This window comes from Carcharhinus amblyrhynchos, chromosome 10, assembly GCF_965287045.1.
Source record: "Carcharhinus amblyrhynchos chromosome 10, sCarAmb.v2.hapA, whole genome shotgun sequence".
NCBI classification, from domain to species: domain Eukaryota; kingdom Metazoa; phylum Chordata; class Chondrichthyes; order Carcharhiniformes; family Carcharhinidae; genus Carcharhinus; species Carcharhinus amblyrhynchos.
Window position 1 is genome coordinate 68,000,378 of NC_137333.1, and position 24,555 is coordinate 68,024,932.

The window sequence follows — 24,555 nt, forward strand, 5'->3', positions numbered from 1 at the left end:
ACAACACAGGCTTCCATGTTTTTACTTGTTCACTGTTCTAGAGCCTTTGAACACTTCTGGAGAAAGAAAGAGAGACAGCTCTGACAATAAAACAGCAGCTTCCAGAAAGAGAGAGAGCCATCTCTTGCTTCTATAAGGACCATGAAGAAACTGCTTGCCTCTCACTGTAAGCTTAGCTCTTCCCATTAGTACGTAACACTGCATCTGTCAAGCAACCTAATCGCAACCCTACTCTGAAACCCCAGGGGGTAAAACCAAAAATAAACAAAAATGCATTAACTCAGATTAAAGTAAACATCCCATTATTTAGGATCAATAATTAATCTGCTTTCCCAGTATGTGAGCTGCCTGGTGTAGACACATCGGCATTGTGTAAACAGAACTGAATGCCAAACATACCTCTTACAAGAAACATGAGAAAAATACATTTCCTTAAGGCACAGTATCATCACACATGCCTAAAGTGATTTAATATGGTTTTTAGAAGAATGTTGGGAATTATGTGATTAATCAAAATGCAGCCTGTACTAAACAAATGGAGTAGTACTTATTGGAGTAGCTCAGGAGTCAAAATGAATTCTCATTTTTAACAAATCATTGTCAGACTGTGCAGCTTCCACTAATAAATTTGAGTATCTAATTCCACATCCTCCCATTCTTAAGCACTTTCTTCCATTTCAGCCCTTCTGGTGCAGAAGCTATTAGATGTGGCTTTGTGGTCTCTGGACTCATTGCTCACTTTAGTGTTCTCTGATCTTCTTAACTCCATAATCTCTAATTTGTCAAAAACCATGCTACAGGTGTTCCATCTGACAGTTAAGTTCTACTTGTCCATCACTCCTCCTCACCCACCTATGTTGGCTCCCTGTCTCCAATAATTCAACTGAAACCTTTTCATCCTTGGGGTTAAAAATCAATCTCCAGAGTCCACCTCATCATATCTCAGCAGTGTCTTCTACTAATTCTGCTCTGTGGATCCCTCTTCCTCTGTGGCGCGGTTGGCGATGTGTGAGGAGAGGGAGAAGAAGAAGGGATGATTGACATGGCAGAAAGTGGAGAGGCGAGCAGGCAAGATTATGGAGAGTGGAGTGGGAGGAATAGGGAAAAAGAAAAGTGAGAATAGGGTAAGAAGGGACAGTGCAGAAGGCTAAGGGTTGTCAATGTTAACATTGCCTTATTTGGTGGGCATACTACATTATTGCTGTTCTTCAGTCTGGCAAAGAGGGAAAAAGACTTACACAGAAGTGAATTGCCCAGAGAAGAGGTTGATGATGGGACAGAGAAAAAGGAAGAAGAGACTGAAGGGGGAGAGGAGGAGGAGGAGAGCTGTTGGAGTGCTAACACTTTATCTGAGCATACCGTATTTATTCCTGTGCTTTGATCCGTGATGGGTGGGGAATGGATGGTTCCCATTTTCTCTAGAGTTAGCTGTTGAAGGGTGGGTAATGTTTTTGTACATATTTTCTTCATTGAGCGGGTGTGTGACTACTGGTCAGAATGTTTGGCTGGCATTATTTAGCTGTGGCTGGCTGAATTGACTTTCAGTTCGCCCTTCAGATAACGTTTCTTTTAATATTTGAAGTAAGCAGCATTGAAGTAGAGTTTTTATGTTGGTGTGAACATTTAAAAATAACCTTTTTTAAATTTCTCTTGCATGCTCCGAAAGATGTTTGATATACCTTTGATTTGGGTGACCTTGTCCCCTCTTGCTACAATTTCTTGAATGCAATATTTTTGGAATCTTGCAAACTGTACTATATATGGCTATACATATACTTACAGGAGTAGTCGTGAGGGTGAATAGCAGAGAAAAAATATATTTTTGAAGCTAACCATTCTGGGTGGTACCACTATAACATACTTCATATGTGACGTTTTTCAGTTTTGGATGAAACACCTGCAGTCCTGCTTTACTCATTGTAATGCAGCAGCCTTCCTTGTCCATCTGTTTTATAGTTCATAACTCTAATCAATGAGATCTTTTGATATTTAAAGTTATGAATTTTGAATCTATGAATAATAGGAATAAATTTAAATTGTCTTATTTTTCATTTATCACATTTAAAACAAGCTGTTTACATTTTGATTGGACAGAACTATTATCTGTATTGCCTCTAGCAATAGGAAATGTGGATTGTAGCATTTGTTTAATTTTATATTTATGTAAATGATCTTATGTGTATAAACATGATTTAAGGCAGTGAAATTACAACTTGGGTATTAAATAGCTTGAGTAAACAGATTCTGGTGATGAACAGAAGCTTTGGCATTTTTAGTCATTATTGGACCATGAGATTTTGTGGTATAATGCTACAATGTAAACCATATAGCAATATTAAATGGGATTCTCAACATTTTCAATAAAGAAAGGGCCTTTTTAAAAGCTTATTGATGAAGCTCATCAGTCCAGAGTGCAGATTCCAGATTTATAGAAAAATCATAGAAACCCTACAGTGCAGAAGGAGGCCATTTGGCCCATCAAGTCTGCACAGAAACAATCCCACCTAGGCCCTAACCCCGTAATCCCCACATATTTACCCCGCCAGTCCCCCCAACCTATGCATCCTGGGACACTAAGGGGCAATTTAGCATGGCCAATGCACCTAAGCTGCACATCTTTGGACTGTGGGAGGAAACCAGAGCATCCGGAGGAAACTCACGCAGACATGGGGGGAATGTCCAAACTCCAGAATTGAATCCAAGTCCCTGGAGCTGTGAGGCAGCAATGTTGACTGCTGTGCTACCATGCCGTCTTGTAGCAGCATTCTGCGTGAATACTTGGATTTTTCAATTTTCAAAATAAAAGCTTCAGGTCCCTACTGAGATCATAACAATGTACCATAAGCAAAACTAGAAATCTGAAATAAAAACAAATTCTGGGGGGAAAAAATCAGCAGGTTTAGGATCTGTGGGGAGAAACAAAGTTAACATTTCAAATCAATGATTTTCAGGATTCTAATGAAAGATCCTATCTGACTTGCTGAGTGGTTCTAGAATTTTCTATTATTACATTTCTGTCAGATATTTTAAGTAGAAAACATCCCAGCTATTTCACAAATTTATGCCCCAACATACCATGTACCTATTTTTTCTCTTTTGTCTGTGGAATGAACTGATAACTCCTGCAGCAGCTTAGCCTGAGAATGAAAATGATAACTGCGACCCTGTGTCTACTGTGCCGTGTTACCGTGCATTAAATCTTCAGTCCGCATGTCAACAAAAGCATTGTTTCTGTCTCTTAATAGAAATCTTTTTTATGGGTTAACAGTCTTTCATTAAACGTGTAATCTCTTGTTCATTTTTAATTGGTAGGATTCATTCCACGGTTCTTTTAAGGAACTATGAGCCTTATACTTCATGATCTCTACCTTTGCTGTCGCCAGATTGATAATGACAAAGCTACAGAGAGAAAGGTAATAATTCCTATCTAATTTATTTTCTCAGAACTATGGAAGACATTTTGTGTCCAATGAGTTAAAAATAAAATTAAAAGCTTGACAGTGAATTGCACTTAGTGTTGCCTGTTGTTTGAATGTAATTTTTTGTTCCCTTGCCTGGTTTAAAGCATCTCCTTTGACATTTTTTTCTCTTGCACTCACTGTTTGTTTCTTCTGCTCTCTCCTGCCTTGTATCCTCACAGGAATTAAGAGACTTAGCACCTGAATGTGTATCTGTTTGTCCTCTGTGATACAAAGGGCTAATTATGTGCGGGCTCTCTACTGCCTGATTTTGTGATTTTAATCCATAGATCGAATGCTTACATTGTAGTTTGTACATTGTCTCTCACCAGGCTTACTGTGGCTTTAACATCTTGTTTTTTTCTTAGAAAGAAATTGAAAAATTTAAACGTCTTATTCGAACACCAGAAGCTATAGAGCAGTTGGATCGAAATTCTGAATCAAGACATCCAAAACAATTGAACTGGGATGCAGTTTTTAGGTAAAATTTTCGTATGTCCCTTTGTAAAAAGTACAGTGGATGCCTAATAAAGCATCAGAAGCCTTCTATTACAGAGCAAGTACTGAACTACAAAATATATTTCCATACACATAATTTGGGCTCTTGCATGTACGTTGTAGACATTTGAAGATTTGTACCATGCTGTCAATATTTTTTTGGGATGTATGAAAAATCTGTCTGTGTTTTATCAGATTTTATATTGTACTTTGTAGTATTGATATGACTTCATCAGGATTTCTGTGTTTCTGGACCAACCACCCAATTCACTCCAAAGATTATATCAAGTTCTGCTTCAATTAATCAATAGCATCTTTTAGTCTCCTTCCTCCGTTTTATTTATCAGCACTATGAACTATTTTGTCATCTCAAAATATCTTGGTTTTAAATTGGAAAGTCTCTTTTTTTGATACAGTATATTAGAAGTGGACTGTGCTGTTCTTTAATAAATATATGCCTGTCCTTCTCTAGTGTGTGTATGTGTGCAAAGGTTCCAGATAATGTGGAGAAATTGCTGCACAATAAACACAGTACCATGTAACAGCCATTTCCCATTTCATCGTAGAGATTGAAAGCCTGCACTTATTGGATTGTCCCTCGTTTCTATAACCATTGATATGATTTTAGTTTCTTAAGATTTGTGGTTTAGTTGTACAGAATTGCATAGAAATTGCAAAATTAACCAGCCCAATGTGCATGTTGATGATTATCCTTCGAGCAAGCGATAATCCTTGTCTCAAATGTCCAATCGGTTGCCATTTTTCTTTATCTAATCTAATAGACAGTGTAGCTTCATAAAGTGTAAAGTAATGTTACTTTGATGTTATTCCTACTATGTCCATGTTCTTTTTAACATCAACAAGTTGCTTGTGTTCTAGGTTTCTTCAAAGATATATCCAGAAAGAAACCGAATGTCTCCAAGCAGCCAACCCCAACGTATCAGCAGCTACTCAAGCCAACCGACAGAAGAAAATGCAAGAAATTGGCAGTATCGTGAAATACTTTATCCGATGGGCCAATAAAAGTGAGTGGGGGAGGCAGTGGTGCACTGGTATTGTCGTTGGACTAGTAATCCAGAGACCCAGGGTTTGAATCCCACCCCAGCAGGTGGTGAAATTTGAATTCAATATAAATCTGGAGTTAAAAGATGACCATGAAGCCATTGTCATAAAAACCCATCTCGTTCACTGATGTCCTTTAGGGAAGGAAATCTGCCATTCTTACCTAGTTTGGCCTATGTGACTCGAGACACATAGCAATGTACATAAGAACATAAGAAATAGGAGCAGTAGTAGGCCATCTAGCCCTCTGAGCCTGCCCCGCCATTCAATAAGATCATGGCTGATCCGAAGTGGATCGGTTCCACTTACCCGCCTGCTCCCCATAACCCTTAATTCCCTTATCGATCATAAATCTATCTACCTGCGACTTAAACATATTCAATGAGGTAGGCTCCACCTCTTCAATGGGCAGAGAATTCCAGAGATTCACCACCCTTTGAGAGAAGAAGTTCCTCCTCAACTCTGTTCTAAACTGCACCCCACCCCCTCCCCCTTATTTTGAGGGTATGCCGTCTAGTTCTGGTTTCCTTTCTAAGTGGAAAGAATCTGTGATTGACTGTTAAATGCCTTCAGGGATGGGGAATAAATGCTGGCCCACATCCCATGAAGGAATAAAAAAAGTTTTTTGAAAAATCGAAATGCTTAAATTTTCTTCCAAATAAATTATCCCTATCCTGATGAAAATCTTTTAGTTTATTTGTGTTTGTTATGGTATGTAATGTATTTTTCTGAGCGCTTCTTAAAAAAAATGTTCATTTAAAAACTACAGAGGAAGTGGGCCGCAGGGCTTTGTGGGAAGGGATTTTTTTTTACTGCGCGAAGTTTAAAAGGAGGCCTGCTGTAGACAGCGGGCAGCGTCGGGAGCGGGCAGCGGAGTAAGAGGGAAGCAGAGCGAGCTGTAAGGGGTTAGGATCAAAGGGCTTGGGAGAAAAGGGCCAGGTAAGTTTAAATTCTTAACTGTGTTCAGTAATTACTAAGAGACTGTGATGGAGGGGTATGTGATGTGCTGTTTCTGTATGATGTGGGAGCTGGTGGACCCCAAGGTCCTTCCCAGTGACCATGTCTGCAGTAAGTGCTGGTTGCTGGAGGAGCTCCAGCTCAAAGTAGATGAGCTGGCCTCTGAGCTTCAGACACTGAGGCTCATCAGGGAGAGGGAGTGTACCGTAGATAATGGGGTGCAAGAGACATCCACACCCCCTAGGCTGGTTCACTCTAAGGGTCAGGAACAAGAGGGTGCTGCTGGAGGAGGAGGGGGGTGGGGGAGGGACGAAGGAACGGGGGGGTGGGGAGAAAGGAGGGGGGGACCCAAAGGCCTCAGCCTCTCGATCTGCACAACAGGTTTGAGGTTCTTGCTCCCAGTGTGGACACGGACGAGGGCTGTAAGGTTGACGAGCAAACTGCCCACGGTACAGTGGTGCAGACACAGGTCAAAGAGGAAGAAGTAAAGAGGAATGTAGTGGTAATTGGGGATAGTGTAGTTAGGGGTATAGACACTGTCCTTTGTGACAGAGATAAAGAAGACAGAAGGGTGTGTTGTCTGCCTGGTGCTCGGGTCCAGGATGTCTCATCTGGGCTGCAGAGGAACCTGGAGGGGGAGGGTGAGAATCTGGTCATTGTGGTACATGTAGGTGCCAACGACGTAGGCAAAATGGGAACTGAGGATTTGCAGAGGGAGTATGAAAAGCTGGGAATGAAGTTAAAAGCAGAACTGACAAGGTGGTTATCTCTGGATTACTACCTGAACCGCGTGCAGATGGGCATAGGGTAAATAGGATTAAAGAGATGAACGGGTGGCTCAGGGATTGGTGTGGGAGGAATGGGTTTGAATTTATGGGGCATTGGCACCAGTATTGGGGCAGGTGGGGCCTGTTCAGATGGGACAGTCTTGGTCTGAACCGTGCTGGGACCAGAGTCCTGGCGAATCGTATAACTAGGACTGTAGATAGGGCTTCAAACTAATGGGGGGGGGGGGGGTGCAGGGGTGGGAGAAATTACAATGTCTAAAGAAAAGGAGAGGGTACAGGTACGGGAAAAGGTCAAGGATGTCCCAATAATAAAGGGAGTTGGGGGCATGAGAAAGGTTGGTAGTCTACCATCAAATAGGGTCCAGATGAAAGCTGGGATAAAGACACTTTATCTGAATGCACAAAGCATTCGGAGCAAAGTGAATGAGCTGGTGGCGCAGATCAGCACAAATGGATATGATCTGGTGGCCATTATGGAAACGTGGTTGCAGGGTGACAGGGACTGGGAGCTGAATGTCCAAGGGTATCAAGTGTTTAGGAAAGATAGACGGGAGGAAAAAGGGGGATGGGTAGCTCTGCTGATTAGGGATAGTAAAAAGTCTGACAACACCAGGTTTTAGTCCAACCTATTTATTTGATAATATGCTCACTAGCTTTCGGGTTAGCCCCTTCGTCAGGTGAATGGAGAGTTCTGGCCTCAGACAGAGCATATAAAGCACAGACAGTTTAGAGTTTAGAGATTTAGAGTAATCTCTAAACTGTCTGTGCTTTATATGCTCTGTCTGAGGCCAGAACTCTCCATTCACCTGACGAAGGGGCTAACCCGAAAGCTAGTGAGTATATTATCAAATAAATAGGTTGGACTAAAACCTGGTGTTGTCAGACTTTTTACTGTGTTTACGCCAGTCCAACGCCGGCATACCCACATCATGATTAGGGATAGTATCAGGGCGGTAGTAAGGGAAGATATAGGCTCCAAAGAGCAGAACGTGGAATCGTTGTGGGTGGAGATAAGGAACAGTAAGGGGAGGAAGATGCTGGTGGGTGTGGTCTATAGGCCCCCAAATAATAACTTGGAGGTGGGGCGGGCTATAAACACGCAAATAAATGATGCGTACAGGAATGGAACAGCGATAATTATGGGGGATTTCAATCTACATATTGATTGGTTGACCCATGTCGGACGCGGTGGGCTTGAGGAAGAGTTCTTGGAATGCTGCCGGGATAGTTTCCTTGAACAGTGTGTGATGGAACCGATGAGGGAGCGAGCTATCTTAGATCTGGTGTTTTGTAACGAGGCAAGTAGAATTAGGGACCTTGTTGTGCGGGGTCCTCTTGGGAAGAGTGATCATTGTATGGTTGAGTTTTTGATGCAGATGGAGGATGAGAAAGTAGGGTCCCGGACCTGTGTCCTCTGTTTGAACAGAGGGGAGTACGACAGGATGAGAGAGGAATTGGCAAATGTAGATTGGGGGCGCAGATTGGTCAGTAGGACTGCTGAGGAACATTGGAGGATCTTTAAGGAGATCTTTTTCGGTGCTCAGCAGAAATTTATTCCAATGGTAAAGAAGGAATGTAGGAGAAGGGATAACCAGCCGTGGTTATCAAAGGAATTAAAGGAAAGTATTAAATTAAAAGCTGATGCGTTTAGAGTGGCTAAAAGTAGTGGGCGAGTAGAAGATTGGGAGAGGTTTAAAAATCAACAGAGATTGACGAAGAAGATGATAAAGAAAGGAAGGATAGACTATGAAGCTAAACTAGCACTAAATATAAAAAAGGACAATAAGAGTTTTTATAAATATATAAAGAGGAGGAGGCTGGCTAGGGTGAATGTTGGACCCTTAGAGGATGGGAGGGGGGATTTAGTGGTGGGAGATGAGGAAATGGCTGAGGCCTTAAATAAGTTTTTTGCCTCGGTCTTCACGGAGGAGGACGCGAATAGTTTGCCGGGTATTAAAGATAGGAGGATGGTAGGAGTTGAGGGCCTGAATGCAATCTCTGTCACTCGAGAGGCACTGCTTGATTGACTAGCGGGACTGATGGTGGACAAGTCTCCAGGACCGGATGGAATGCATCCCAGTGTTCTGAAGGAAATGGCAGAGGTGATAGTAGATGCCTTAGTGATTATTTTCCAAACCTCGCTGGATTCCGGGGAAGTGCCGGAAGATTGGAAAACGGCTAATGTTACGCTGCTGTTTAAAAAAGGTGGCAGGCAAAAGGCAGGGAATTATAGGCCAGTTAGTTTAACATCTGTCGTGGGAAAAATGCTTGAATCCATCATCAAAGAAGAAATAGCGAGGCACCTTGAGAAGAATTGTTTGATAGAGCAGGTGCAGCATGGATTCATTAAGGGGAAGTCATGTCTGACGAATTTATTGGAATTCTGTGAGGATGTGACTAGTGCGGTAGACAGAGGGGAACTGGTGGATGTGGTGTTTCTCGATTTTTCAGAAGGCGTTTGATAAGGTGCCGCACAAAAGGTTGCTTCAGAAGGTTATGGGGCATGGAGTTGGGGGTAAGGTGTTAGCGTGGATAGAGGATTGGTTGTCTAATAGGAGGCAGAGAGTTGGTATCAATGGGTGCTATTCTGATTGGCGGTTGGTGACTAGTGGAGTGCCCCAGGGACCGGTGCTGGGGCCTCAGCTATTTACCATTTATATAGATGACCTGGAGGAGGGGGCTGAGTGTAGAGTGTCGAAATTTGCTGATGACACGAAGATAAGTGGAAAAGCAAATTGTGCGGAGGGTGTGGAAAGTGTGCAGAGGGATCTAGATAGGCTAAGCGAGTGGGCGAGGACCTGGCAGATGGAGTACAATGTTAGCAAGTGTGAGGTTATCCACTTTGGCAGGAATGCAGTTTTGGTCGCTGCACTTGCACAAGGATATTTTGGCCTTGGAGGGATTGCTGACGGGGTTCACTAAGCTGACACCGGAGATGAGGGGGTTGGACGATGAAGAGAGGCTGAATAGACTGGGTTTGTACTCGTTGGAGTTTAGAAGGATGAGGGGGGATCTTATAGAGACATATAAGATAATGAAGGGGGTGGATAGGGTAGAGGTAGACAGATTCTTCCTGCTCAGAAAGGACAGCAGGACTAGAGGGCACAGCCTCAAGATAAGGGGGGGGCAGTTTAGAACGGAGTTGAGGAGGAACTTCTTCACTCAAAGGGTGGTGAATCTCTGGAATTCTCTGCCCGTTGAAGTGGTGGAGGCTACCTCGCTAAATATATTTAAGACGCGGGTTGATGGGTTTTTGGGAGGCAAGGGAATTAAGGGTTATGGGGAGAAAGCGGGAATGTGGAACTGAGCCACTTCGGATCAGCCATGATCTTATTGAATGGCGGGGCAGGCTCGAAGGGCTAGATGGCCTACTCCTGCTCCTATTTCTTATGTTTATGTTCTTATGTTCGCTTTCATTTAAAAAAGACATAAAATGCTAACCCAGTTCTCCTGCGCTGACTAATCAGAGTGAAGGACATGGTTGCTTCTGAAACAAGAATTTCTGAATTATACGTTTTTTTTTAGCAACTTTTGTTTCAACTTTACACTGTTGTACTTAAAATTGCCAGATCTTTGAAATGAGCAGGTTTATGGGCTGTAGTTTATTCTGGATTAGGACTATGATCTGATTTCCAACCTTTCACATGATTTGTTATTCACTAGGGCCCGTTTTTTTAATATTAAACATTGACAGTACTTGGAGTCCATCATACCCACAAATGAAACAATAATGTTATTCATTTAAAATTTATTCAAACTACTATACATCGACATTGGGCATAATTCTAGGTACAATTTTTGTTGTTGTCGGCTCCGATTCCAATAAACAAAAATTATTTTGATAACCATTCCTCTCCTCCTCTTCCTTGTTCTGCTACCATATGAATTGCTAAGATTCTAAAAACGCTATGCTACTATTTAAATATGAACCATGGTTTTGAATGTTGAGTGCAGTGGGCATCACATCAGAGCTTGATCCTGCTGTTTACAAACATCCACTTTCAGTAAGTGTTGCTGCACGGTGAATAGGCTCATTTATGAGATATGGCATCATTGCAAAGAGCAGCATTTATTATCCATTCCTATTTGCCCTTGAGAAGGTAATGATGAGCCACTGCCTTAAACCAGTGCTGTCCATGTGTTATGGACCATAGTGTTGTTAGGAAAGAAGTTCCAGGATCTTGACCCAGCAAAAGTGAAGGAGCGGTGATATAGTTCCAAGTCAGCTTTGTGTATGACTGGGAGGGAAATTTGGATGGCAGTGTTCCCGTGCATCTGCTGACTTTGTTCTTCCAGCAAGAGGTTATGGGTTTGTAAAGTACTGTCAAATGAACCCTGGTGAGTTTCTGCATTGCAGCTTGTACTTAGTGCACACCGCTGCCACAATGCGCCAGTTGTGGAGAGAGTTGCTGTTTACCATGGGGAGGGCCAAGTTACCAATCAAGGAGGCTGCTTCGTCTTGAATGATATCAACCTTTCAGAGGGGTTTAGAAGCTTCACAAACAAGTGGAGCATACTCTAAGCTCCTGTTTGTGTATTTCTTTTTAAACGTTTCCAAGTCAAGAAATTTTTAAAACAGGAACTTCTCATCAACTAGGGCATCTTAATCTCACAAAGCTACAGTCTCGGCTGCTTTATGTATGCTTTATTCTATAAGTTGAGTTGCAAAGTTGGAAATAATATTATTCTTCATTTGGGGCAATGGTCACTTGAAAGCATTATATTCTATTGTTTATTAACAGAACCCAAATGTTTCTATGGAATTTCAAATTTGTGTACCAATAAAAAAAAATGCTGCATGGTTCAATTTTACCACCTCTCAGCTGCGACCTTATTCCTAATATCACCAGAGAAAAATTCTAGTTTGTGGCACATGCTTCAGAATCCATTCCTTTGTCATCTTCTGTTGCTTTACTGATAGTCAGTCTTGATGAGAGTCATTGTAGGCCACAATTATTCAATCCAGTTAGCATTCATGGGCAGCTTGTTATAAGAAATATCAACGTACTTCAGTAAGATTTCACAAATCAATTAAATTAGCACTGTCTTCATTTTAAACACGGAATTCTTGCTTAAATCTTTATCACTACAGTGGCCCGGATCCTGTGCTTCCAATCTAGGCAAATGCTGGGATGTTTGCCTTCATTGAAGGCTGCAGTGGAACTGCAATTTGTAGGGAACTGACTGACACTGGAACCCAGTTCATCAGAAGTGGACCTGGGAGAGCCTGTGCTAGAATCTGTCGGCATGTAAACTTGAACTTATTTCCCAGTATCCGGACAATTATTTTGTTACGGTCACATCCCAGGTGAGGCTCCCTAAAAGTCATTGAAAATTTAATACCCAAGTTGTAAAAATTGTTACAAACCCAGGTGGAGAAGCATGTACTGGCTCAGTGTCAATTCAACCCCCCCTTTTCCTTGGGTACCTTTTTCCAGATATAATAGTTACAATAAAAAAAAGTTAATTTAACCAGCTTTCTTGAGTTAAAGACAGTGAGTTTAAATGACTAAAAAGGTAAGGAGAAAATTGGTAAAACACGTGCATGTACATTCATACAGATTAGAAGTGAGAATGGAGTCCAATAGTAAGTAAATATTTTAAAAATGTATACAGAACAGTCCTTGACTTGCGGGGGTTGATGAAGTGTCTGAGTGTTAGGATGTCATTCTAGTAGGATTGACTTCTGCAGGCGAATAATTGATTTTTCAATTTCCGTGATTTGTAGTTTCATAAAGAAATTCTGCGTTTTTTTTCCAGCTGTGATCCTTTTGCTGCTAGGCTGACTTCCACAGTCAGAGGGATTTGAGATATACCAGCAAAAAAAATGACCATTTTGTCAGGGCACTGCTGGCTGTTTCTGTTACTATATTACACCTTCAGTGAGAAAAAGTATACAGTGCTTATCCTTGCAGATCACACAAAGACAGACGTTGGGATGGCTCTTTCAGCTAACTTTGAACCCCTTCTTTGTTCTAAGAGGAAAATGGAATCCACAATTCCATCTAGATATTACACTCAGGATTCTTTGAGATGAGATGGCTATTATGTCCCTTTGTCTTTATCGGAGATGGTAGTCAGTCTCTGGATGCTTTTAGAAGTACCTTGCCTGGAAACAGAAGGTCAGGGGGGTGGTGTCCATTGTCTCTTAGAGAAACACCATGCAGCAATTCCTGTCAATAGCTAACTATACATTCTCAGCCAATGAGTGCTCACTTGCTTATTATTGTTTCATTGATAATATTGTTTTGTTTAGGGGGACCACGTCTGAAATGTCAGGATCTACTGAAGCACATCATGGATACTCTGCAGAATAGATTTAGCTGTGCAGCCTATGGAACTGACTACAGCAGCATTCTGCTAAAGGATATTCTCTCAGTTAGGAAGTACTGGTGTGACATTTCCCAACAACAGTGGTCAGGTATTTTTATTTGCACTAAATGTTTACAATAATTGGATGTTTTTCAATGACATATGAAAGTGCTTTTGTAAAGGTATGTGGTGCGAAATCCACAGTCACGTTGAAGAGTTTTTTTTTTATGTTCAGCAAAACTAGCCCTGAGCTTCTCTTATTTCAGGTGACTGGCATGAAAACTCCCAGGTCTGGTGAAGCTCAGCTAGGTGAACCTTCTACCCTGTTCTAACAATGTACCTCTTTCTCATTCTCAAGTGTGATTCATTCTTTTCCAATTTCTCAAGTAGTCTACTCATGGCCTCTGAGTCAACTTCCCAAGTAGTATCAGATTTGTGCTTAGAGATGTACATTCACAGGTAGTTAAGGTGGTCAAGAAGGCATACAGCATACTTGCCTTCATCAGCTAGGCCATTGAGTTATATTACAGCTGTATAAAAACTTTAGTTAGGCCACATTTTGAATATTGAGTGCAGTTCTGGTCACCACACTACCAGAAGGAGGTGGATACATTGGAGAAGCTGCACAGAAGGTTTAACAGGTTGTTGCCTGGTTCCAAGGGTTTTAAGTATGCAGAGAGGTTGGATAAAATTGCGTTGTTTTCACTGGAAAGACAGAGGCGACCTGACAGTCTACAAAATTATGAGATACATAGAAACAGGTGGATAGTTAGATGCCTTTTCCCAGGGTGGAAAGGTCAACTGCAAGAGGACACAGGTTTAAGGTGAGAGGGTATAAGTTTAGTGCAGATGTGCAGGGAAAGTTTTTCACACAGAGGGTAATGAGTGCCTGGAATGCAGTGCCAGTAAAGGTAGCAACATTCAAGGCATATCTTGATAGACACATGAATGGGAGCCAAACAGAGGGATAGAAACTGCATATTGGTGCAGCTTGGTGGGTCGAAGGGCATGTTCCTTTGCTGTATTGTTCTTTGTAACTGGATTTCGCTACTGGACCCAGATAGAAGAGACTTTTCTCTTGTCAGGATTGGATTTGAAACTAGACTGAGGAGGTGAAAAGGCTCATGTTGAATGTACCATGTCACGCAGTTTCTTAATTTTAATATTGGTCCAATAATCTATTTAGCAGTGGTTATGTGTCATGTTTGAATGTGAACCCAAGTTAGGACATTCATTGCATTGAATTATCCTGTTACTGATTGGTGAAATATTTGCTTATCATCTCAGACGTCTAAGGAATAGAGTGTAACAGAGTTTGCATGGGTTACATTTCATTTTTATAGATATGTTATTAGCCAGGTTTATTTCTTTAGAATACTAATTCTAAAAATTAGCTAGTGTCAAATCTCCACCTATGCCCAGTGGAATGAATCATTTTTCCAGAGCATCTGAGCAGAGGAGAATAGTCTGGAGACTTGAAAGTACCTGAAACTTCCTCATGGAAGTTTTTATCATCTTTTTTAAAAAAACTATAGTTTTGAATCATGGTTGGAACCAAATCTGCCATTCTACAGGTTTAAAATGTTTGAAGTAATTAGTGGCTGATGAACTGTCTCCATCTGGCTTTAGATTTAACAAGCTTGTACTTCAAGATGTACCTGAAACCATCTAATGATACAAACCGGGTTCTTGTGGCCAGAATAATTCACACACTTATCAAAGGCTGCTGTTTCCAGTCTGAAGGACTGACCTCCAAACTGTTTGAGTTCTTTGCAAAAGCAATGCTGAATGCAAGGTAGAGGACTTTTGCGTATAAATTTCTTTAGTTATGTGTTTAATCGGTAAATCATAATTACCAGCAATGTCTATTAATCTTATAGGTAATGCTATGATTAGAATATTTACTAGTAAACATGGAATATAAGAATGAAACAAAATCCATACAGTGCAGGATATAAAGTGCGGAGCATACAGTCGCTGTTGCTTTGTGCCAAGATTGTGTCCCTTGCTTTGTTACTGTGTTCCCATAAATCATTTGAAATGCTGTCTAATTTTCTTTTCCCCAACCTTCATGTTTTTCTCACTAAGTTACTAGGGCTGTATTTTCCCATCTGGACAGGGGGGGGTTGATACATTGGGTAGGCACAAAGAGAGGTGGGTGGGTCCCGCATCTGAAATTCCGACACACATTTCAGACATGGCCACTTCCAACGGGACAAGGGATGGGTAGCGATATAAAGCATGTCAGGCACACCATAATGGAGGCTGCTGAAGCAGTCATTCAGCATTTTATGGAGTTGTTGCAAATTTGGAAGCATGAACAATGCCAACTCAGTGCAGTCAGGAACACAAAGGAGGCCCCTCGGCAGGAAGTTTTGAAAACGTTAGCAAGTAAGGAAACATTGACTGTATCTTGACCAGAAAGACTTCAAGGAAAGTCCTGGGGAGGGCGCACGAACTCATACAGCAGAATTCTGTCCATTCGGCCACATTAGAATAATCTATACTCTGAGAAAGGAAGTCTGCCATTGGACATGAATGAATCTCCCTCACACCTGAAAGCCATTCAGATGGAGCAACTGTAACAGCAGCCTTGCATGCTATGAAGGAGGGTACCCAGGGAGCAAGAGTCACAACCTCAGCAGCCAGCACAGAGGAGGAGAAAGAACAGGAATTTAACCTGAGCAATATGTGTACCATGTCAGGCTCACCTATCTGGAGATGTTGGAGGGCCAGTTCAGGAGGAGACTTTGGCTGTCCAGGGAGATGGTGATTGCTCTCTGTGTCTTCCTGAATGATGACTTGGCCCGTAGAACCATCCATTGACAGGCCCTGCCAGTAGCGGCACTGAAAATGACAATGGCCCACAACCTCTTCGCGTCAGGTTTCCTTCAGGGTTCTGCTGCTGGTTACTGTGGGATATTTCAGTTGACTGCTTATCACAAATACATGCCACCACGAGGACCTCCTTTGCAATAGTGGCTGACTTCTTCAGCTTCCTAACAGATGCAGACAATTGTTACTGGTTTTGTATTTAAACCCTGTTTTCTACAGGTCCAGGGTGTGTTGGACTGTACCCGTATGTCATGAAGGGACCCACAGAGGATCTAGGTTGATCAACAGGCAGGGTTGCCATTTTGGAACCATGCAGTTGATGTACGACCACTGGATGATCTTCCTATACATCTGTGCAAGCTTGTCAGGAAACCACCAGAATGCATTTATATCCCACAGGTCAAGGCTGCTTTAGCTCTTCTAATCTCCCCTTCCCTGAAAAGAGGACGGGTTCTGGGCAACAAAGTCATTCAATCTCCACTGATGAATTTTCAAACAGAACAATGGTGGTGTATTCCTTATTTGTGCACAGGATTGACACTGTCCCACTTTTTCTTCAATCTGAGCATCCAGACCCGTCCACCAAAAATAACTATGTGCTAATACCTTCATCCGGACAATATCAGGATGTCCTTCATGTAGTTGTTCAAGGACTCTTCTGTGCAGATGAGGAATGATCACTCCCACAATAAATACCCACCTTGGACTATCGGCTTGAGCTTTCTTGACACAAATGATTTCAAATCCAAGATGTGTGTGATGCATTCCGGCTATCATTCCTTTCAATACCATATCCGTTATGGGATCATTTCTGATATGATTCTGTACTTGAAGCTGTCACAGGCAAATGATCTACTGGCAAAAAGTAAAGAATATCAGCAAAACTAGTTGGTGACACCTGAATAGGTAAATGTAAGTGTGATGATGGATCAGCATTAGCATGGCACGCTGATGATATTTTATATCGGAGATCTGTGCAGATAAGATCAGTGACCATCTTTGCAATTGGCTAGCATTTAATAATGGCATATCTTTATACAGCTCAAAAATAGTAAAGGGCCAATGAGCAGTTAATAATGTGAAATGACAATCATGTAAATAATGATGAATATTAGGTGCTTTATGTAAGCCTTTACTGTCAATAAGATGACTTGAGTACTGGACTGACATCTGGAAAAAGTCACACTTTTCTTTCTTGATACACAGGCCATGTGCTTGATGATGTTCCAATTTTTCTTCTAAATTATTCAAGTTCTCCTGTTCACTGACTGTAATTAGAATATCATCCAGGTAACATTGTTGACCAGAGAGCCCACTTAAAATCTGATCCATCATCTTTGGAATATGGCTGGTATGAATTTTATTCCAAAAGGCAATCTTTAATGACAAAAAAGACTTACGAGTATCAATGGTAATTGGTGGTTGAGATTCAGCTGCTACATTCATTTGTGAAAGATCAATCTTGCTGAATTCCTGCCCAGCTGATAAAACAGCAAATGAATCTTCAATTAGAGGAAGCGGATAATGATCAGCACACAACATTGGATTTATGGTTGCTTTAAAATCACCACAACTACAAACTGAGCTTTCTGGTTTCATGAAGAATACGATGGGAGCGGAGGGGGGAGGAGGGTAGCCCAGTCACTCATTGTAACCGGCTCTAATACAACAGTGTTAACAAGTCATACTTATTCTTCTTCGACCTTGGAACGAATTGCATATGGCATTGCTCTTGCTTTAAGACTTTCTGGTTCACTATTAGGCTTTATCTTGCGTTCTACTTGAACTCCCTTCATTGAGCCAAGTGTTCCTTTGAATAGACTCTTGTATTTATCCAGAAGATGCCATAGGTCTGTTTTGGCATCAACCAATCTGTTGACCGCACTCAAGTAAAGCTTTATATTCTCCAACCATGATCTCCCAGTAGAGCTGGAAAATGACCACGGACGACATGGAGAGACAGCTGAGCTGTTTTTACACTAATCTCTGTGTAGACCATGACATAACCTTTTAACGGCATGATCTCTTCCATCGTGTCAGTTGGTTTTAAAGGAAGATGTTTCAACTTTTGGTATGTAGTCTCAGGAATTAAAGATACAGCAGCACCAGACTCAACCTCCATTCTAATAGGTTGTCCGCTTAATTTCGCAATCACCCAGAATCTATGTGATTCACCTTATATGAATTAGAAGTTCAGTTGGAGCTCTTCATCATTTCTCTAGACATTCTCTTCACAGTCGTAACTTGTTTTCTTTCTGAAAGGTACTCAAATTCAATTTTGGAATATTCTTTGCTGAATGGCCCATTTTGGCACATCTGTGACATGCTTGTTGCTGTGTGCAGTTCCCAACTTGTGGATCGTCAATCCTGCATTGTGAAGCCTCTTAAGCAACCAGTTCCATTGACACTCTGATTTCTCCTGCTGTCTTTAATGTAAAAGCATGTTCAGTAAGCAATCTTATTTGGATAATCTCATTTTGGAGACAACAAATCAGATAATTGTGAAGATAATCTTCTAATGACTCTCCAAACTCTCACTGTTGTGCCAGCCTTTTTAAGGTTGTCATAGTCTGAACAATGCTTTTGTCTTCCACTTCATTCCTTTGTTGGAACCTGAGCCATTCCACCATCATCAGTGGTTTTGGAGAGTAATGCTCTTCAACAATCCTTGTCAAGTCATCATGAGTTTCACTTCATGGCTTTGTTGGATACACCAGTTCTGGGGCAAATTGAAGGTGTTATTTCCTATTGTACAGAGAAAAGCTGGTAAAGGCAACTTGCTTTCAATTTTATTTGCTTGTACGGAATACTGAAAGCGCTCAGCATAGGAACTCCATGATTCTTCATTGAAGGGACCCATGGATCTTAATTGACCCGCCGCCATTTCTCTTCTGCAGGGAATAGCAATTCGAGACTACGCAATGTGTATATTTTTTACTGTCTTCCAAGTACTTATCTTTTACCCTGGAAACTGTTGATTTTTTAAAATTTTTTTTTCAAATGACCCAAGCCACACAACAAAGCATTCTTTCTTTTCAAATATGCCAGATACTGCCTGGATTTACACCCTTCTCTGATCAGACAAAACCCTTATTTTAAAATCACACTGAGAGCTTTTTTCTTTCTTCATCTTCCTGCACTGGCACTTTAATCTTGAATCCTGTTGTCAGTTTTCCCCAGCCTTCTAATATCCAAAGTGTGAGAACCCACAATGTTTTTTGTTTTCTCAATGGAACAAAATTCCGACTCATTGCCAATTTTCTTTTTGAAATGTCCTAACTATGTTAGACGTTGTGGGTTTTAAACAAAAAGAAAAAAACATGGTTTGCACAAGATTCAAATTGACAACAGATTTATTCTAGGAGCTGCTGTCTGCACTGAGTACAAAGTGAAACCAAAAGCAGGAACCTGCAAAACACCCTACTGACGTTACCTCAAATTATGTGATCAGCTCTTAAAGCAATCATGCAGCCTCTTAAATATGTAACACTGATATGATTCACTGTAGTGTCAATCAGCCAAAATCACTAGCCATTTCCATAAAGATTTTTCAGTGACTGAATGTGAAGGTAGCTTTAAGAATGTTTAATTGTTTTCATTCATATTTCTAATGCAGACAGGAAAATGTCTTTGCTGTTATTGAACACATCATGTCAGCTCTGAATGTCTTTCTCAACGCATGTGTAATGAATTGTCGTATTCGTGTGTGTAAACTGGGGGAAGAGATCTTTCCAACACTTCTATGCATTTGGACTCAGAAGCGTCCCCAGGATTCCCTAAAGGAAGAAATCATTGAATTTTTTCAATTACAGCTTCGAGCCCACCACCCAAAAGGGGCCAAAACTCAGGAAAAAGGTACAGGGGTAGATTGATGGCTGTTTTATGTTATATAATCTTTTGGCTATGTATTTTGTTTTTAAAATTCATTTACAGACTGTGGGCATTGCTGTCTAGGCACTTATTGTCCATCCCTAATTGCACATGAGGAGGTGGTGGTAAGCTGCTTTCTTAAACTGCTGCAGTCCCACAGTGCTGTTAGGGAAGGAGTTCCAGCTTTTGACCCAACAACTTTGAAGGAACAGCAATATATTTCCAAGTCAGAATGGTGAATGACTTGGAGGGGAACTCCCAAGTGGTGGTATCCCCATGTGTCTGCTGACCTTGCCCTTTTAGATGGTAATGATCATGGATTTGGAAAGTGCTGCCTCAGGAGCCATGGTGAACTCCTGCAGTGCATACTGTAGATTTGCTGGGGTACCGGACCAGAACCCCAAGATATATAGTGAAGCCAGATTAGACCCCAACTTTTCTTTTTGGCATAAATGTGAGGGTAAGATGTCTCTCTGCAGGAGTGATTCCACTGACAAAGTATGGATCTTTTATGGTAAAACAAATTTTCTTTAATAACATAGTTTAAATATAACTCTAATAAATGAAGCAACTCAACCATTAAAAGTTGAACATCTTCAAAAACGAAAGGAAGCAACTTTATAGCTTATGACTGTTCCATTTCCAAATTCATGCATAGATCAAAACCATTTTCAAATAAATATAGTTAGCAAACCCAGGCATACTTGCTATAAATTGTGTTAACAATCTTGAAACTTTCAGTGAGAGATTTTGTAGAGAGAGGGTGATTCTCAGGAATAGCCTTCATGTGCCTCTGACTTTAGCAAACCTTCACCAGCAGCTGCTTAGTTTTTCCCTCCTTCAGATCTAGCTCTGCACATTAGCCATATTATCGTGCAACCGTTTTACGACCCTTGAGCTAAATGTCTTCCAGACACACCGACTCTAGAATAAAGCTGAAATTTTAAACACTGCTGCCATTATTTGTTGGTGGTGGAGGGACTGAATTTTTCTGTAAGGACTGTCAATCAAGCAGGCTGCTTTATCCTGAGCACAATTTACAGACGGTGTAAGGAAAAATACTTTTTCGCTATTGGATTATTGATTTATATTCTTCATTACTAATAACAATACGTGGTTGATTATGGTTTCTTGTGAGCAGTCTCTGCAAGGTAAGATATATGCACTTCTATTTCATTGGCTAAGGGCCAATTAATATATGTCTATGTTATAGTCTCAAACAAATGGGGAGTTATGTCCATATACAGTAAGTCTGATTTTGTGGAGTGCAGAGAAATAATGCAAACTGATATCTAATGCAGAAGCTATTCTAAATTTTCTCCAAGATTCTTCTGAATATTGTTTGTTTTTTAACATGTGTGCAATGTTTGAACTCTTTTGAATGTAATTTTATGTTGTGTGCCATAGGTGCTTTTGCAAATGACTGGTTGAAATGGCAGAGTCTGCTTTATAGTCTGTACGAAACAATTGTCAGCGAAGTGAGCCAGATAGGAAGCAGGGGAAAGTACTCCGCAGGAATGCGCCATGTTGCTGTCAAGGATAACCTTGTTGATCTGGCTGCTGATATCTGCCATCAGGTAAAGTAAAAATGAAAACCTGACGGGTTTGGATTCCTCACATCTCCCTAATGTATTTGACTTCCAACTTGGGAGGAGAGGTGTTGGTTTGGTTAATGATAATGGGTTCAGTTGATCTCTGATCATATGTTGAATATTTGTGCATTTTCACAACAAATTGTAGTTTAGATTTTGAAACATATGTTGAAGGAAGCAAATAACAATTATACCATAAGAGCTCTTTTGATGGAGCTTATTTATTTTGTTTCTTTGTTTTCAGTTGTTTGGTCAAGATACCAAAGTGTTTGTGTCATCAGTAACAGATGTTGATTCACCACAAAGCCACTCTCATCAGGGAACTCCGAGCAAGCGTAGACGTGTTGAATTAGGATGGGAAGTAGTGCGAGATGGTCTGCAAAAAGCAAAGAATGATTTTGATACAATACCATGGTATGTTTGCTTTTAAAATTAGAAATGTACCAATGGTTTTGTTAGTAATTGCTCTAAACTGCACATTTTTTTCCATTTTCTCATGCGTATCCACAGTCCACCTTATTGGAATAGTGCATCATTCTACGTTTCTGTTATAAGTTCAATAAAGATGGCTAAGTTGAGTTGGAAATTTTTTATTCAATTTTGACCTATTGAAGTCAATAAAGACTGCAGAGGTTGGAATATTTTAAGCTATGGCAGTATAGAAATGCTGCTCATCGCTGTAGTACTGTATCGAGATTTTCCTCCTCCTTTTGCCTTTTCAACTCTTAACAAAGATTTATCCTAACTGAGAGAATCTTTCTTCTCTTCCTTCCCTGTTTTAGTTGTTTGATAAAGATTTTCCTGTGATAGGTTGAAAAGAAGTGAGCTAGCATTGATCTGATATGTATTATCTCCTGCTTCCTTATCACCACTCTCCTCTTCCTGTTTGAGTGAGGGACTTAACCAGCTTGATTATCTCACCTATTGCACTGGTCAAGCAACAACTCCAAAAGTGAGAGGCAATCTCTTGAGACAAAAATGCAAATAGGTGAGTAAGAGAAGCAAATGATTGAGCACAGAAGAAATTGAAGTGAAGGAGGTTGGCAATAAAACCAAAGTTAGAGGAGGTGAAAGATATTTCGATCATATGTAATACATTGTGTTTAAAAGGCTGCACCAATTTCCATTTTTCTTACCCAAGAGCTGCAGAAGTGAATCTAGTCATTATAAAACATATCCCATTAATAGCTTCTAATTGGGCACATGAAATACTGTATAGAGTTTATTTTAATTTAAAGTTCAGTTCAAAGTAGATGTTGGCATTTGTTAATACTTTAAATTTTGGGGAATATTAGTGCATTGTAAATGATGGCAGACTTTTGCTTTTGTTCCTTAGGTTACAAATCACCACAGTTCTAGTTGCAAAGTATCCATCAAGTGTACCCCCCAATGAACTTGTTCCCATTCTGACCATATTGCACCAGATCCTGTCTCAGCAGAGACGAGGGGAGAGAATTCCTTATGTTCTTTGCTGCCTCAGTGAGATTGCTGTGTGCCAGAAACTGAAGTCGACCCTGAATACTGCACAGAGATTAGACCTTCAGAAGCTCTGGGCCAAGATCTGGGGCATCACACTTCGAAGCATCAGTTCACAACAAACTGAGGTTGAAAGCTTTCAGCTGCTGGAAGCTATTCTTCACGGAAACTTGACATTTCCAGATAAAGATTTCTGGAAGATCTTTTCATGCTCCACAGTTCAACCTTCCAGGTTAGTCTCGCACATCCAAATGTTCTAGGTAATGATCGTTGTCTCAAAATTTTGTGTAATTTTTGTCTTTAATTCCCAATACAACACCTCAGTTTTTCCCTCATGAGGAGGGATGGCCATGTTGCACTCCAGTTGTAGGTTAAATAATAAGACCACAGGAATTGTAGTATGTGGGACACGGACTATGCAAAGGTCCATTGAACTCGGGTGGGATTTTTCATTCTTGAGGCGAATGTGCCTGGAAAATCTCACTCTTACTTTGTGAATGAACAAAGGTTAAAAACATCCCAAGGGATGGCTCAGCAAATAAAATTAAGCTGTAGAAAAGAAGCAAAATACAAGAAATATTGACTGCATTTCCAGCAGGTGATGAACAATTATTTAATTTTGTTTTCTGTTATATAACTTGTAGTTTTAAGTGCATATATAATCTAAATGCGGAGGTCAGTTTAGCTTGGTTGGACAGCTGGTTCACAGAGCAATGCTAATAACCCAGGTTCAGTTCCCATAACGGCTGAGGTTATTCACGTAGGCCCCGTCTTCTCAACCTTGCCCCTCATCTGAGGTCTCAGGTTAAACCACCATCAGTCTGTTTGCTCCCTCAAAGGGGAGAGCAGCCTCTGGTCATCTGGAACTATGGTGACTTTATATAGTCTAACTATTAGGAAATAAAAACAGGCAACTTCAGGAAAGCATAAGAAAAAATTGAACTGTTCAGTTGGTGTTAATGATTTATAACAATCTGATTTAGTGTGTACTGGTTGTTTGGTAGTTTTTACTACTTATATGTATCTGAGTAAATTGGCATGGTTCTTTTAATAGCAGTTAAGTAATTCATATTCACGAGTGTGATATTTTGGAGTATGGACAATTTCCTCATGCTCCGACAAGAGACTTCTTATTTTTAAAAATAATTAACATCTAATTGTTGAAAAATTAATCTCAAGTTCTGCAGTTAAATGCCTCTTGCGAGCGTTGGTGAAATGTACTTTACCAGAACACATGGATGGTCTTGCTGAGCAGTACCTAATAACTGTGAGTGACAGGCCACAGACCCCCAGAGAAGCCATAATGAGATGGTTATTGGGGTATCGAGCGGAGGAGGACATGGAGGAAAATGTGGAGCTTCCATCCGTTATCTGCAGGTTGGTCAAATAATATTACAAACTTGAACTGCAAGATGCTGTTGAACCATGCATTGGACACTGAATTTTCCAGACTAAATTACTTGATTGTGAGTGTAATTGGACTGCATGACAATTTCTGGAATTATTTAATAACTAGTTAACACATTAGACTGAACTTTGCTTTATGCCGAATCATAGAATCGTAGAATCCCTATGGTGCAGAAGGAGGCCATTCAGCCCATCAAGTCCACACTGACCACAATCTCACCCAGACCTCACTCCTGCAGTCCCACATATTTACCCTGCTAATTCCCTGACAATTTAGTATGACTAACCTGCACATTTTTG

At 40.7% G+C, this 24,555-nt stretch overlaps 1 protein-coding gene across 8 annotated transcripts in view; it reads left to right on the top strand.

The window, feature by feature from the left end:
* atm (ATM serine/threonine kinase) overlaps nt 1-24,555 on the top strand; it is a 140,347-nt gene that overhangs the window by 2,529 nt on the left and 113,263 nt on the right. For 6 of the 8 annotated variants that reach the window (XR_013888049.1, XM_080197258.1, XM_080197256.1 and 3 more), the window contains exons 2-11: nt 3,313-3,413; nt 3,827-3,939; nt 4,836-4,981; nt 13,020-13,184; nt 14,705-14,870; nt 19,527-19,765; nt 21,188-21,357; nt 21,617-21,786; nt 22,709-23,080; nt 24,028-24,225. Coding sequence is in view for 7 of the 8 variants with exons in the window: in XM_080197258.1 (XP_080053384.1) it covers nt 3,342-3,413; nt 3,827-3,939; nt 4,836-4,981; nt 13,020-13,184; nt 14,705-14,870; nt 19,527-19,765; nt 21,188-21,357; nt 21,617-21,786; nt 22,709-23,080; nt 24,028-24,225 (1,811 nt within the window). In the remaining variant the exon portion in view is untranslated. Of the gene's footprint in view, nt 1-77; nt 167-3,312; nt 3,414-3,826; nt 3,940-4,835; nt 5,435-13,019; nt 13,185-14,704; nt 14,871-19,526; nt 19,766-21,187; nt 21,358-21,616; nt 21,787-22,708; nt 23,081-24,027; nt 24,226-24,555 lie in introns of those variants that run through there. The other 2 variants (XM_080197257.1, XM_080197262.1) reach the window with 2 other exon arrangements.